This window comes from Dendropsophus ebraccatus, chromosome 2 (genome assembly GCF_027789765.1).
Source record: "Dendropsophus ebraccatus isolate aDenEbr1 chromosome 2, aDenEbr1.pat, whole genome shotgun sequence".
Classification (NCBI taxonomy): Eukaryota; Metazoa; Chordata; class Amphibia; order Anura; family Hylidae; genus Dendropsophus; species Dendropsophus ebraccatus.
Window position 1 is genome coordinate 170075898 of NC_091455.1, and position 15860 is coordinate 170091757.

General features: G+C 42.1%; 1 protein-coding gene across 3 annotated transcripts in view; it reads left to right on the forward strand.

Moving 5' to 3' along the window:
• Positions 1–15429, forward strand: part of TBC1D5 (TBC1 domain family member 5) — a 404938-nt gene extending 389509 nt beyond the window's left edge. For all 3 annotated transcript variants that reach the window (XM_069958701.1, XM_069958699.1, XM_069958700.1), the window contains 3 exons: positions 10150–10229; positions 12341–12505; positions 14657–15429. In XM_069958701.1, coding sequence (XP_069814802.1) covers positions 10150–10229; positions 12341–12505; positions 14657–14950 — 539 coding nt within the window. In that variant the 3' untranslated portion in view covers positions 14951–15429. The remainder of the gene's footprint in view (positions 1–10149; positions 10230–12340; positions 12506–14656) is intronic.
• Positions 15430–15860: the final 431 nt, after the last annotated feature.

Here is a 15860-nt window from a genome sequence, read left to right on the forward strand (position 1 = left end):
CCGTCCCTCATGCCACCCCCCCTCTGCCGCGTCATCGGCTGCTTAGCCGCAATTGGCTGAGCATAACTGTGCTCAGCCAATCGCAGCTGAGCAGCTGATGTATGCCTCTATGCAGCTGAATCCGTGTCTTCTCCCTCCGTCCCATCACACTGCCTGTCTGTCTCTCTCCCATACCTTCTGCCCTGTTCCTAGCAGCGGGGTGAGCGCTACTTATCTAAAACTCACCCGCTGCGGAGCCCCCCCCCCCCCCCCGTTCCCAGCTGGATCAGCATACCCCTAAACAGTCCTGTGCAGGAGCGCTCACCCTCCCCGCTCCTTCCCGGCGGGGTGAGCGCTCCTGCACCTCCCTATGCCCAGTCCCTTGCAGGAGCGCTCACCCGCCGCTTGCTCCTGGCGGGGTGAGCGCTCCTGCCCCATCTCATCTGGTCGCCCGGTCTCTTGGAGGAGCTCTCACCCGTTGAGCGCTCCTGCACCTTCTCCATGTGCACCAGAGCAAGAAAGTGCTTGCGGTCGCAAGAGAAGGGGAAGGGGGGGCGCGCAGGGCCGTCTTACCCATTGAGCATGGAAGGCGGCTGCCCGGGGGCCCTTGCGTCCTAGGGGGCCCCTGCCCGCTGTCGCTGCCTACCATGCCCAATGGGTAAGACGGCCCTGCTGAGGCAGGCGTAATTCCGCGGCGGAGAGTCCTATTTTTACTCAGTGTGAACATACCCGAAGGCCTATAATGTCATGAAGTAAGAGCCAGTTCCCCATTTTAGAGGAAAAAATTCTGTCCTGACTTCAAATGCAGCAACAGAATTCCCATCTCAATGAAATCTAGTAAATATAGTGGTTGTAGTAGCCTTATTTTCTTTAGATTTAGAGGACAATCCCTTGTGATAGATGCAGCCCTGAGTATAAATAGATCATGGGACAGATTTGGATCTTTGATACAGTATATTTATATGTAGTTATTAGGTCATTCCTCAGCTGTCTGAAAATTGGACATCAATTTTTCACAACTCGGATAACCCCTTTACATTTTGCCCGTGCTCTATGCTCATTTCCTTCTGTCTTAAATGCTGTTTAACTTTTGTTGTTACAAAGTTTTCATAGAAATAAAAAATGTAATAAAACTCATGAAAATTTAAAAACAAACAAACAATGAATAATGGTAAATTTCCCCAAACTGCACTATGTGACCATTGCTAATTTTAAAAAAAGTTACCGTACACTTGACACATTTTAGGTCATTCTGGAATTTTAAAAAGTAATCATTTGCTTTAGGTAAACTTGTATTAATGCGTTAATATTACCTTGGTGTTTATGTAGACGTGTGCTCTGTTACATTTTGGCAGTCACCAGGGTTTTAAAGATGAAAATGTTTGTTTCTTTGAAAGTAAGAGAAACGGCATTTTCCAGCAATTCTTATTGGTGCCAAATCCATTCTGCGTGGCCTGTTGGCGTGACATGTTTTGCTTGTTATGTTTATAGTCTTTTAAACATTTTTTTTTTCTTTCCTTTTGTCAGCTTCTATACTGGGTCTTAGATATTGTGCGCAGAATTGTTCTAAGAACCTGGGCTATCTTCAAAAAGAGTTTTCCATCTCTGTTTATATGCCTACATGAAGATGCAGATGTAAACATACACTGCTCAGTCTCACAGACACTGACAGCCTGGCACCAACTACTCTCTCAAATTAGCTGCTACATACTGTATGTAGTCCATTTACCATGATGAAGGGAACAAGCGCTGGGCTGCAGAAACCAGGCACAGCCATTATGCAGTCAAGTAGCCAATTGCCTCCGGCCCTATTCACAGCATAGATTGGGCCACAGCAGTCCTGCTGATCAGCTAATCATTTAGGTCTAAGGATATGTTATGGCGCCATCAATCGGAGGTCTTTTGGTCCTTTTACATGGAGCGATAATTCGCTCAATCAACAATTAACGATTTAGAAGTAACAATGTGTTTTTTATAACCATCAGCGTTCAGACGGCACAATATATCATTTGAAAAAATTGTTATTGCAATCGTTTTAAGATCGCCTAAGCCCATCTCACACAGGGTGAATCGGTGAAAGACTGTTTAGACGAAGCGATCTGCGAATTCTAGTGAACGACCAAAGATGATTTGAGAACATGTTGAAAGATCAAAATGAACGATTTCTCGCTCGTCGCTTGATTGTTTGCTGTGTTTACATGAGCCGAAATGCGATCGTCATCATGAAAATTTGAACGATAATCGCTCCATGTAAAAGGACCATTAGGGTACTATTAGACTAAGTAAATTTTGATGGTTTACGATAAACGATCGCAAACGAGTTTGTTTATCGGTAACTTGAAATCGTTTACCATATTACACAGAACGATAGTCTTTCATTACGATCTTTACGACGATCGTTTACTCCATCAGATCCCAGCAACAGAATGAACAATGTGCAATGACTCTGAACGATTAGTGAACGAATGCAGAACTACAGCGAACGAATGTGGAATCACGACGAAACAATGATTTTTGGGTCAGATCAAAATCAACGATCAACGACACGCAAACAATTTTTCAATCATTGCCTGCAATTACACAGGACAAATATTGTTTAAATTCAAATGATATAACAATTTCTGCACGATAATCGTCCCGTGTACTAGGGGCGTTATCTTTGGTCGCATGACACGGTGTCTGACCTAATGTTAGTGAATGGTGATGCATTGAAACAGCAACATGACACTCAACAATTCATCCTTGATGGATTTTTGGTCACAAGGTACATACAACCTTGCTTCCATAGGCCTCAATGCAAGTTGCATGTGACTAGCCAAGTCACAACTGTAATAAAGTCACAAGACAGCAAGTCGCATAGGAATATTTTGGTTGTGCAACCAAAGTCACTGCCCAATTCTTTCCCAGTGACTACTGAACATTTGCTGTTGTCAGCTAAAAACTTGAAAACGACCTAAACCTACCAACTTCTTAATAAAGAAACACAGACATAAATTCAGACTTCTGCTTAATGTTTGTGGTAAGTCTGTGTTTGTTTCTCTACAGTCCGTCTTCTTCTTCTTCTTCAGCCGCAGCCGGACGGTACATATGTAGCAGAGGTTAATGGAAATTTCTGCTTACATGGTTACCATAGCAACAACTTAGCCACTTGCTGCTTTCTGATGGTCTTCACTCATTACAGGGTAATGACTGGAGCCTCCGAGTCTCTGTTATTATTAGAGAGTCTCCCAGTACGGAGGTGTTGTGCTGATCCTGGAAATGTTCTGTTTGGATTTATCACTGTAAACCTACTGTTTTCTAAAACCAGTTTTTATTTAATTAAAAACTGTTTCCTTCTTTTTAAAAAAAATCGCCATTGGGTAGAAGGCTCGTTTGCATCTACTGAAGTCAGTGTCTCTGCAGGTTCGTCCAAGAAAGTGGCAGCCAATTGGTGGCCGCAGCAGTCATGCGCCATACTAATGGTATCTTAGTATTACATTTCAGACTGTTATTTAAAAAACATGTGCGACCTCCGCCGAAAGAATTGACATGTTAATTCTTTTGAAGAAGAGTGGAAGGCGTACAAGCCATCCTATTCAATGAACAGGACAAGCGTATGCCCGCTGCATGGGCTCCACTTGAAATTCCGCTAGAATTACTCCTTTAGGTTACAAACACACTTGCCGGATCTGCAGCGAGTCTCCTTGCTGCGTTTTTGCAGCGAGACTCGCTGCAGATCCCGGCCCTATACTTTCAATAGCAGAAAAAATCGCAGCAGGGATTTACATCCCTGTTGCGATTTTGTCTGCAGCCTGCCCCATTAACCCCCGGCCGCCGGACATTATACATTACCAGGTCCCCGTTCCTGCTTGCTTCGGGGCTCCCGGTGTCTTCACGGCCCGCCCGGCCAATCAGTGCGCTGCGGCGGGGCAGCGCACTGATTGGCCGGGCGGAACGTGCCGGGAGCAGCCGAAGCAAGCAGGAGCCGGGATCAGGTAATGTATATCCTGCCCGCCCCCCTGCAGCCCCGATCGCCCCCAGCCCCCGACCTGGTAATGTATATCGCCCCCGGCCGCACGATCGCCCCCAGCATCGCAGCCCCCGGCCGCACGATCGCCCCCAGCGGGCGATCGTGCAGCCGGGGGCTGCGGGCGATCATGCGGCCGGGGGCTGCGGGGCTGGGGGCGATCGTGCGGCGCGGGGCTGGGGGCGATCATGCGGCCAGGGGCTGGGGGCGATCGGGGCTGCAGGGGGCCGGGGGGTTAATGGGGCAGGCTGCAGACAAAATCGCAGCAGGGATGTACATCCCTGCTGCGAGTTTCTCTGCTATTGAAAGTATAGGGCCGGGATCTGCAGCGAGTCTCGCTGCAAAAACGCAGCAAGGAGACTCGCTGCAGATCCGGCAAGTGTGTTTGTAACCTTAGGGTAGCTTCACACGTACCGGATCCGTAGCTGGTGGGGAGCGACGGGAGCCAGGAGCTTTACTGCAGCCGCGGTGCCGAGCAGGTAATGTATGCTACAGGCCGGGGCTAGGGCTGGGCAACACACTGATTGGCTGGGCGTCAAAGCAGGAAGCCGGGACCCCGTGCAGCAAGGAGGCAGGTAATGTATACACACAGCGATAGCCAATTAAGGGGTTAAGGGGGCGGGTGAATTACATACTCGCAGCGGTCTTTCAGACCGCTGTTAGTATGTATTCACAGGGACCTGCCAGGACCTTACCTCGTAGCGGATCTCACTGCAAAACTCACAGCGAGATTACCGCTGCGAGTCGTCCTGTGTGAACCCACCCTAAAGGGGTTTTCAGCTGAAACTTTTTCTCTCTCTCTCTCACCCCCCCCCCCCCTCCATTCTGAGACACGAGGCGGGGCTAAGTCATGATCATCCGAATATAGGAGCTACTGTATATCCGAATATTGTGCAGCTATTGGACATATGATCGCAACATAGTCCACCTCTCCCCACACACACACATATCCAGAAGGCTTATTACTGATATATGGAATCTTGGAAAGTGAGTTCTGGTGAGCAGAAGGCTTTAACCAGCCTCTAATGCTCGCCAAACCATCCCTTAAGATTGTGACAGCTGTGTGTGAATGAAACCATACCCATATACAGTGCCCAATTACCTTGCAGTGTTGCAGCAATTTGTAAGCTGGTTGTTGTTTCACCACCGTGTGGCTGTAACAATTTAGTACCTGCCCAAGAACACAGCCTGTCCTCCATCCAGTCAGAGGAAACTGTTGGGCCGTGTTAGTATTGGGTACCATGTGGCGCACTAGGGAGCAAAGAAAGGTTATACCTTTTTGGCTTGATAGACAAACCCTATGCATTTAAGATAGCTGCCTACTGAATGCTTATTAGGCTGACAGCTGTTCCTTCTGACTCCACTATAATTAGAATGAAACTCTCCTCTGGCAGCAGCTTATTTCCCAGAGGAACATAGGATTTGGTGTGCAGCATGTCCAGCATGCTGACCCCTTTCTCTCCGATATTTGGATTTGGGGACCCCATAAACATTCGATAACCACTTGATTCTGCCACCAGAATATTAAGTAGTGATATATGTGTATGAGCCAGTGCATATTGCCTGTGTAATAAATATATATATATATATATATATATATATATATATATATATAAATACACACACACACTTGTAAGGTTACTGCTAGTGCTCATCCTTGTGCAGGAATGGGTTAAATGTAATGCTGTTCTGAAAATAGATCATTGAGTTTACATTTGATGCATCTGCATAGTATAAGGTGACTGCATATGATAAAATATAAAGTGACTGTATATTATGTACATTGACCTAGCAACAAGGTCATTGACCTATAGTAAAAAAAAATGTATTTATTTGGGAACATCTGTGTTTATGTAGATGATCATACTGTCTTATTAATACAAATATATCACTTAAAAATCTGTGTCTTTGTTTCACAAATTCCACAACATAAAATTAAATAGACACCTTTGTTTGGATAACAATGTCCTTCTTTTAACAGGTACTCTGGCAAAAATCTTTCTTTTGAATCGACTGGTTTTAGAAAGTTGCATAGATTTGTAATTTACTTCTATTTTTAAATTTTTTTTCACTCTTTCCATACTTATCAGCTGCTGTACGTCATGCAGGAAGTGGTGTTTTCTTTCCAGTCTGACACAGTGGTCTCTGATGCCACCTCTGTCCCAGACAGGAACTGTCCAGAGCAGGAGAGGTTTTCTGTGGGGATTGCTCTGGACAGTTCCTGACATGGACAGAGGTGGCAGCAGAGAGCATTGTGTCATACTGAAAAGAAAACATTAATTCCTGCAGGACATACAGCAGCTGATAACTATGGGAAGACTTTAGATTTTTAAATAGGGGTAAATTACAAATCTTTATAATTAAAACCAGTTGATTTGAAAGAAAAAGATTTTCGGTGATAAACGTGATTTATAAGGCTGCACAAAGGATGCAATCAGCTGATAAATGAGCGTTTTCCACTCCTTGGCTAATCAATGGGTCCTTCCTGGAGGGATATCTGGCTAGTCCTGTGTTTTGAGACTCTTTGATGAGGCTCCACGGGCTCTTCTTTTGCATATTCATGTTTCCCAGGGGGCAGTGCACCTAGGACTTCACTGCATTAAGCCCTTTTTCACTAGCAGCGGGCAGTGTTATTGTTTGGCTGGTCTCCCTTAGATCAGCAATCTGTTTCTCTTATGGCTCTACTATGCATTGCTCCCACCTAGCCAGAACCCTGCTCCACACTGATGAGGGGCAACACCCCAAAACAGCTGTATGTGGATGATTACCTGGCCTTGTTTTTTCCTTGTCATTACATTGACTTATAGGGCCACTTAATATGGTGGTTTTCCTTACAGGAGCCACCCCTTGGCTGGGTCCTTCCCGGAGGGATATCTGGCTAGTCCTGTGTTTAGAGACTCTTTGATGAGGCTCCACAGGCTCCTCTTTTGCATATTCATGTTTCCCAGGGGGCAATGCACCTAAGACTTCACTGCATTGAGCGCTTTTACTAGCAGCCGGCAGTGTTGTTTGGCTGGTCTCCCTGAGATCAGCGATCTTTTTCTCTTTTAGCTGATCTATGACAATTTTACATGGGCCAATTATTGCTGAATAAGCATTTCTAGAAATTCTTGTTGCCCATAATCAGCCCATGTAAAAGGGCCCTAAGTTCGGGTTCACAGGAACCCGAACTATCTGCTTTCGACTCCTACTGCCTGGAGAAGATAAATGCAATCCTAGGGCTGCATCCATCATCTCTAGCCACCGGGAGTCAAATGTCTGACATTTGGGGGTTTCACGTACCCTCTCTAGTAATACACACCCTGAAATTGTTCCAATGAAACTATCGCATGTCTGCAAAAAAAAAAAAAAAAAAAGCCTTCATACAGCTCAATAGACAGGTAAATGCTTTGAATAAGTGACTTTATTATTAAAAAAAAAAGTATATATGTTTGTTTTTGTGCTCTGACCCGCACAATAAAGGTAATGTACTGTGTCGCATAAACAGCACGTGATGCAAAACATAAAAAATAGCAGAATTGCCTTTTTTTCATCCAATAGAAAGAGTTTTAAAAAAAGTGCATCCCACAATGGTCCACTCATATAACTACATCAACAGATGAATAAAAAGTTACAGCTCTTGGATAGTGGAGATAAAAAAAAAAGCTAAAAAAAAATATGCCGTATCATAAAAGCCATCACTGTCTGCAGTAGAAAAGGGTTCTGCAATCACAGCTAGTGCCACCTACAGAGAATGTCAAGATGCCTTGGTCTGCTTCAACTACTAAGGGTTAATCTGTTTTTTAATTGCATAAATTCACACCTATGCCTTTAAGACATCAAGGAAATCTTCACGGTTATATAACAAGTAGTGGCCCGGCAATCAACCGCAAGTTTCACTCCAGCTGTGTACAGTGATAAGCATAAGGAAACAGCAAGAAATGGCTGTTGCCATGGAAACCCTGCAATGGAGATTCTTCATAATCTACAATATAAACTTTCCAATTGCGCAGTCTGGACAGAGTATTAGAAATGAGTAAAATAAATATATCCACCGGGTTTGAGGGCTGCAATCCTCTCTGGCTATACCTGGCCATGATACAAGGCTAATATGCCATGAAGAGAAAATAATAAAAATCATGTGCAAGCCATAGCCCCACAGGGACTTCATGTACTGCTGGATGGTGATCCTTCCTGATACACGCTTCCTTAAAGGGGTATTCCTCTCAAACATAACTGTTGATAACTGTTAATCCATTCAATACTTGTTATTATCTATTCAGTTTTTTTCCTCCAGTTCTGAGCTGCTGCTTTCTGCTGAAAACACACAAATCTGCGTGTGAGCTTTTCTCTCTCTGTCTCCCCCTTCTCCCTTCTGAGACAGCTGATATAAACAAGTCCCTGGCAGGCTTTATCTGCAACAGTATAGCTTCTTTGTAAGATTGTGAGGCTTAATCTGAGGTCAAGTTGCTGATGAACTCACTGGGATTCACCCTCCCAAAATTAAAAAGAAGCTACACTGTTGCAGATAAAGCCTGCCAGAGACTTTTTTACATCTCAGAAGGGGGCTGGGACAGACCGAAAAGCTCATACACAGATTTTTGTGTTTTCAGCAGTAAGCAGCAGCTGAGAACTGGGGGAAGGAGACTGCATAGATGAAAACAAGAATGGAATGAATTGTTAGTCTCACCATGGGCAGAGACATATCAAAAGTTATGTTTAAGTGGAATACCACTTTAATACGCCATAACTGAGCTTGGCACCATTTTTTATTTGTCGGATTTATATAGAACTTGATGGAAAAAAAAGAACTTAAGGCCTCATGCACCCTCAACATAGATCTGTGATATGGCTATGTGTTTACGGCACCTGTCAGGTATATTATTCCACCAGTATGATATACCATTGCAGTAACACCATTTAGTAGCCCCCTCTTTGTGCTGGTGCCCACTGGTCGCCTTCCTTCTATGCTCTGTGGACAGCAGTAGCAGCTTTTTTCTCCTAATACATAACATTTTATAAATTACAGGATGTAGGGGAGGCAGAGGAAATCAGCAGGAATGAATGGAAAGTTAGATTGTAAGTTGGCCATACACATGAGATAATCATCTGGTGGTGGTCAAAAATGGTTGTCCATCCGATCACTTGTCAATGGGACGTTCTCTAACGTCTAAACGACAAATATCTTGGCAACAGAGGGCCAAATATCCCAAATGTTAGCAATCTAAACAAATATAGGTTGGCCAATAAAAAGGAACAGAAACAGACCGGTCATTGGTCATTTATCATTTTTAAAGAGGGCGAATGGTCCTTTATTATTGGTCATTTTAGGTGACTTTTATCTGTATGGCCAGCCATATGTTTCCCTGTATACTGGTCTCAGTAGTAGGTGGTGTCATACGCTTCTGCTAGCTACTTAGCATGAATGTTAATGTCCTTTTTTAGATATAGGTAAAATTCTTATCGGAGCTATTTTTCAAATTTTACTCACTGAGACAGGTTCAGTCTAAGGCTATGTTCACACAAGGTACGGTCATCAGCCCTTGTTGCATTGAAATCAATGCACGATGGACGGAAATAATCAATGTCAGTTATTTCAACGGCTGTTGTTCAATACATTGTGTGAACAATGGCCGTTGTTTGCATTGGCTTCAATGCAAAACATTTTACTACAAACAAAATGGTCGTTGTTTTAATTGAAAACAACGGCTGTTGTCATAAATTGTACGTTGTGTGAACATAGCCTAATAATGTATTTTACTCCCTAATAAATATACATACTTAGGTATAGTATGTCTTTACTGCTCTAGTATCTCAGTCCTTGATATTCTGATTTAGTTCCCAAGATGAAGTATCTGGTTTCTTCTGCTTCAATACTGGCATTTCCCATGCCAGACCCCAATGCCTTCCAATGTAGTATCCCAACTAGTGGCCTTACCCGATGCTGTATATGCTGTAACTACATATCTGTTAATTATTACTGCTTTTAGTTTATTGTCCTTTCTGTGGCTTCTGTCACTTCACTTTTATCAGTAGTTCTCACATTGATTTATTGGTACACTTCATAAACCGCAAGTATGAGCTGATTCTAGGTTAGGAGATGATAGAAGAGGCATTATAGGAGATAGATAGATAGATAGATTTTTCTTTCTCATTGATTCAGTTCTTTGTTGTCTTTAAAACAGGGAATATTCAGGATGTCATCTTACAAGAAAAGCTGGAAAGAGAAGACAAGATCCAGGTGTCTCTGGCAGTGCTGAAACAGGTATGTAGGCTTGCCTATGGCCTAGAATGATGTAGGCCTCAGTATCATCATTATTTATGTACAGGCCAGCAAATCATATTGTGCACTGAGCAGCCAGTCTACTGGAGATGGATTTTATTGGCATTAGTAATTCAGGTATAAAATACTATAAAGAATTGTGAATTAGCAGTAGATGTTCAGAGCCTAATCTTTTAACCAGAGCAGAGAATGGATACAAACAGTGTCTCACATTCTGAGCACCCACAATGCTATATATATATATATATATATATATATATATATATATATATATATATATATACACTCTCCTTTTTGGTCCTGCGTTTAAATACTTAGTGTGAAATTCAGTGCATAGTGTTGGCAGACTTGCTTAATATTAATGGTGGTTGAATATAAAGTATCATTGATTACCGCACTTCTCTATAATGGAAATTATTCAGTGTTTGCTGCTGGGGTTAGTTACGTTAGCAACGCATAAAATTCTGTCCCTGTTGCTTTTTTCTCCGATTGACTTCAATTTGGATTTCCATAGACACAGTTCTAGGATATCTTCTTAAAGGAGAAAGCCGACGCCCCGACTCCCAAAGCTGTGCGGGCTGTGGCTGCTGGAGAGGATGATGGCAGAGGATGCTCAGTGTCCTTCCAGTGCCCTGTGTCCCTCAGTGTCCCCCTACCATCATCCTCTCCAGCAGCCACAGCCCGCACAGCTCTGGGAGTCGGGTCGTGACATCACCATGTTATCCAGAAAATGAAGCCTTGATGTAGTAGTAAGTGCAGGGAAAAAAAATCACTTTAGTGTATATTGGGGATTTGCATACATTTTGGGGAGCAATACAATACTTAAATAAAAATTTTTGACGTACTTCTCCTTTAAGACTATAAAGTCACAGCCACAATCCACTGTATTGGTATGGAGTTTTTTAAATTTATTTTCTATTGTGTAGGCATCCTCCAGCTGCCACAACACAACTGCTATATGTGCACAAAGCCATAGTGTGTACTTCAAGATGGCTTTTGTGCATCCTATCATCCGTCATGATGGGAGGTTGTTTTCAGCCCATGACCTTTGCATTCCTGCTGGAATGATGATATATAAAAGCTCGGACTCTGCAGATACGCGCTTAGTATAAGAAGATCCTAATACAGTAGTTGTATTACAAAATATAATCTAGTATAAGCAGGCTGTTATCTCTGCTTAGATCCATGATGTTAGGGCATCTCTTAAAAGCTTCTCTTCTTTGTGAAGTAAAGCAGCTCATAATATTTCCAGTGGACCCTAAGGACGTGACATTTATAGAATCGTCATGATGTAAAATGTTATAATTATTGCCGATGAAAAATATCTTCACATTTTGCCTTTTTCGTCACATACAGTATACAGTATTTCCCAGTAGACATCTCTATGTAATAAAGATTAAATACAACAGCTCCAATGGACTCCTCAAACAATATTACCAAAGTATATAAGACAGTGCTTATTATATATGTTTAGTCCACCAAATACATAACATAGGGCGATCTATCTATAACATTTATACCAAATAAACTACCAGATCATAGCAAAAAAAAAATATTTTATTATAAAAAAAAAAACATTATTAAAATACATAAAAAAGGAAACAACACTCCAGTACTAGATCGTATAACTTGCGTGGTGGGTATATATATATTAAATAAATAGCATCAATGTAATTACATGTGAAATAAAGGGGCATAGAATAACCAATAAATAGTGTGGGGGCATATATTACATTCTATTGGGAATTGCATATATCACAACAAGGTAACACTAAATAGTATAATATCAATATCTCTTATGCATAATCCTGCCAACCACTGACTCCTAGTTATAAATACACGTACATATATGCTCCTATTGCACCTTACCCATCATTTAAACGCAAGGGACCCCAACGCACGTTTTGTATCTTCCTCTATGTAATAAAGGCCATGTCAAGCAGAGATTTTACATATCTTTTGCATCTATTACTTTACAGAAGTAAAGATGTATCCGTGTTTTGGGCCGGAGCAGTTGTTATATCTATATCAATTTATCGGTTTTGCTGAATTCAGTCTTTTAAGTCATTCTAAATATATTCTGTTTTCTTCAGGTAAAGGATATTCTGAAAGGATCCCTGCGATTCAACCAAAGTCACCTTGAAGCTGAAGAGAATGAGGAGATTAGCATCACTGATGATCATTACTGCTCCAGCATGCAAATGAAAGATGGAGAGATGAGCGAGATATTGCCTCATGAAAAGCTACAGCCTCATCGGGTAATGTAATAGCCCTTTAATACAGGAACCTGTACACCCTGGCAGAATCTGAAGTCTGTACAGCGCTACCTATTTGCTGCTTATTTCCCTTATTTCAGCCACTATATTAGCTGAAGTATTACATAGAGGTCTGCCACAGAGTCCTGCCTATTGGGACTCTCGTGGAGCCACCGCTTGGTGGTACCCTTCTGGTTCCTAGGCTTAGTGAAGACTTAGTGTGTGTGATCAAGGCAGTAGAAACGGGTTTCAGCAGCACCAATGGTCCCTTTGTGACGTTTGTTCCTTGTAGGATGCCCGCGTGTACCCACTATCCCCAAGTGGGTAATCGTAACCAGGGTCAAGAGAGTCCAACAGCATCAAGTAATATTAATCCAAATATTTATTGGTGTCCAAGACTACACAGATAAGACGTTTTGACCCCTCCTGGGGTCTTTGTCATGTTGGTCAAGCATACCTGACAAAGACCCCAGGAGGGTCGAAACGTCGTATCTGTGTAGTCTTGGACACCAACAAATATTTGGATTAATATTACTGGATGCTGTTGGACTCTCTTGACCTCAGTGTGTGTGATGTCCAATATGACCTTTTACTGGGTAGCAGTGGTAGTGGTACAAACCATGTTTTCTACATCTTAATACAGTAGGTTTTACAATATATTATCCCAGGACTTAATTTTGGTCCCAAGCAACACAGCTCGTGTCAGGAAGACATATGGCATTATGTGTAAGGTCATTATGTGAGCGAGCTAATGCTAGTATGTCCTGACATAATTCATTTAGTCAGCAGCTGGGAAGAGTAGTTGGAAACATGCTTCATGTCATTGTGAATTTCCTAAATCCGACATGAGCTCGATATTTGACCTCTGACAAATACATCACAACACATATGCATAAAGCATATCAAAGCATACAGTTTGGATACATTTGTCTGTAGGATTCTCTTATCCTGCTGAACCACTTTCGAGGTTTTTGTTGATTTCGCAAGGCAGATGCTTTGGGCAAGTCCTCCATCTCTCCTTGGATAACAGCCATCTTTGTATCAACTGGATAGTGGCCAGTAAACACTTGCATATGTTATTGCATTATACTAGTTACAATATAAAAAAATGATGTGCTTTTAGTTAGAGTGCAGTCATACAATGTGTCTTCCAATAGGACGTTCTCTTTGAGAGTCCACCATCGCATGCTGTGATACATGTAAGTACTGGACAGTGACACCGTACCAATAGCTAATATCCACAGGTCCAACCTCATCTCTTTAGCAGGCTTGGTCAGTCTGATCCTGGATTACAGACTTGTAGACTGTTTCTAGAAATAACCAGAAGAATTGTGAGTGCAATATAGACTGTAACCAGGACCTGGCCTAGAAGCATGTTTCTTTCTTTTAGGGCCAAAGGAAGGCGGTGTCTGAGCTGTGTCCATTCTGATACCTATGTCCTATGAATTCAAGATTAAAAAAAAAGGAATTAGCCATTTCTTAGATTTACCACTTTAGATTGAAAGCACAGTGGAGGTTGTGTTGTCATCTACTGGATATTGGCTGTCCTGTTGCTGTCTATTTTCTTGCAATGCTTGCAGAATTGTGCAAAGTGGGATCTTGCACAATATTTTTGTGTGCAAAAACTGCTTACAGAAAAATTTTGCACAATTTTCCACCTCCATGCTGGTGCAGGTAATGGTAAATTCTCCCAGTAGTATCTTATTGGTGTTGTGAATTAGAAAAAGGGGGTTTTTTACCCTTAAGAAACAGAACTGTTCTTGTTATTGCAGCTCCATTCATCTGAAAAGGCATGAACAGTAGAGATGAGCGTGACTCGAGCATAGTCTAGTCGGGATGCTCAGCATTAGATTACCAGTGGCTGACGAAGTTGGATGCAGCCCTATAAAGTCCTGATTTTCCTGGTATTCATATCCTGAGCAATCCAACTTGAGCATATAATGAACAGCAGTACCAGACATAGCCATGGACAAGTGTGGTGCTGTTCCTAAAAAAACAAACAAAACATATCACATTTTTTTAAGTCCTGGACAACAACTCTTTTTACAGAACAACTGTATTTTTAATACTTATATCTGTGTAAAATATCAAACAAAATCAACAAAACTGTCTAGCTTGTTTACATAACCAATATAAATTGCATATTCCTCTTAGGGGGAAGATGTCTTGTCTGTAAACACAGAGTCTCGGCACTCAGATGACTATATTCTGATCCCTAAGGAAGATGACGGCAGTGGCCTTGACCATGACCTAGAGCCAAAGGGAACATTGCCAATACTTGAAGGTACAGAACGGAAGAATGAACCTTCACCCCATACACTGACCTTCTCTGACCCTCTCATGGGCGGAAACACACCTTCAAGTATCCTCAGCTCCAGCCCGGATGATGACAGCAGTAGCAACAGCAAAGATTCTGACTTCACCATTGTCAGCCCATTAGATATTTAACAGTTAGCTGTTTTCTTTCTTATGTTTTTATACTTTGTAGAATAAGAAGCCCCCCTCCATGTACTCTGATATATGTAGGGAGTAGTTTTGTTACATGAGAGCAGCAGGATGCACCAGATCCTGTCATTTATGCAAGCTGCTAATCAGAGCACAAATAGACGTTACCGAGAATATAGCCATTGTCATTATTGCCTTACATGTATATTTACCACTATATGATATGTCTACTGGATTCCGGGCGCAGTTAACTTAATGCTAGAACAATGTTGGTCTCACAGGTTTTGATTCCAATGAATAGCCGTGCTTGCTACGACTAACAGATTTACTGAAGCCGGGGAGTCACTGGTTGCCTAACCAAGCTTGGAGAAGCAGTGTTTACTGGGAAATGGTACTTGTCAATAATGCCAACAAATATATGTGTTTAATAAAGTAAATGTCGACTACTTCATGTATGCTGCATTAAAAAGATGTCACTGAAACATTGTACTGTCAATGCTGTCTGGTAAAAGCAAGAATTAATTGTAAGGAGGATGGAAGGGACTTGGTGGTACCAGGAGCATGTCATATGTTTGTTATAAAAATGTAATACTGTATATATACTTACATACTGTATAGTCTTAGTTCTATTGCTGCACTCTGTCCGAGCTAAAGAAAACTCTAGCCGCTTTGTTTGTACATTGGCTTTCCTATATCTATTGCATTATAATAGCTTCCATTGGATTTTGCATTTATGGAATATAGAAAAATGAAGACTGAGAGATGAAGGAACAGGACCTGTCATAGTAGACTAGAATAGCCGACTGTAGAGTCAGGGAACTGATTGAAAACTGTGATTATGGAGAAGAATTAGTGGTCGATAGTACAGGTACATGGTAGAGTGGCAGGCCATACAGTGAGATCTGCAGTGTGG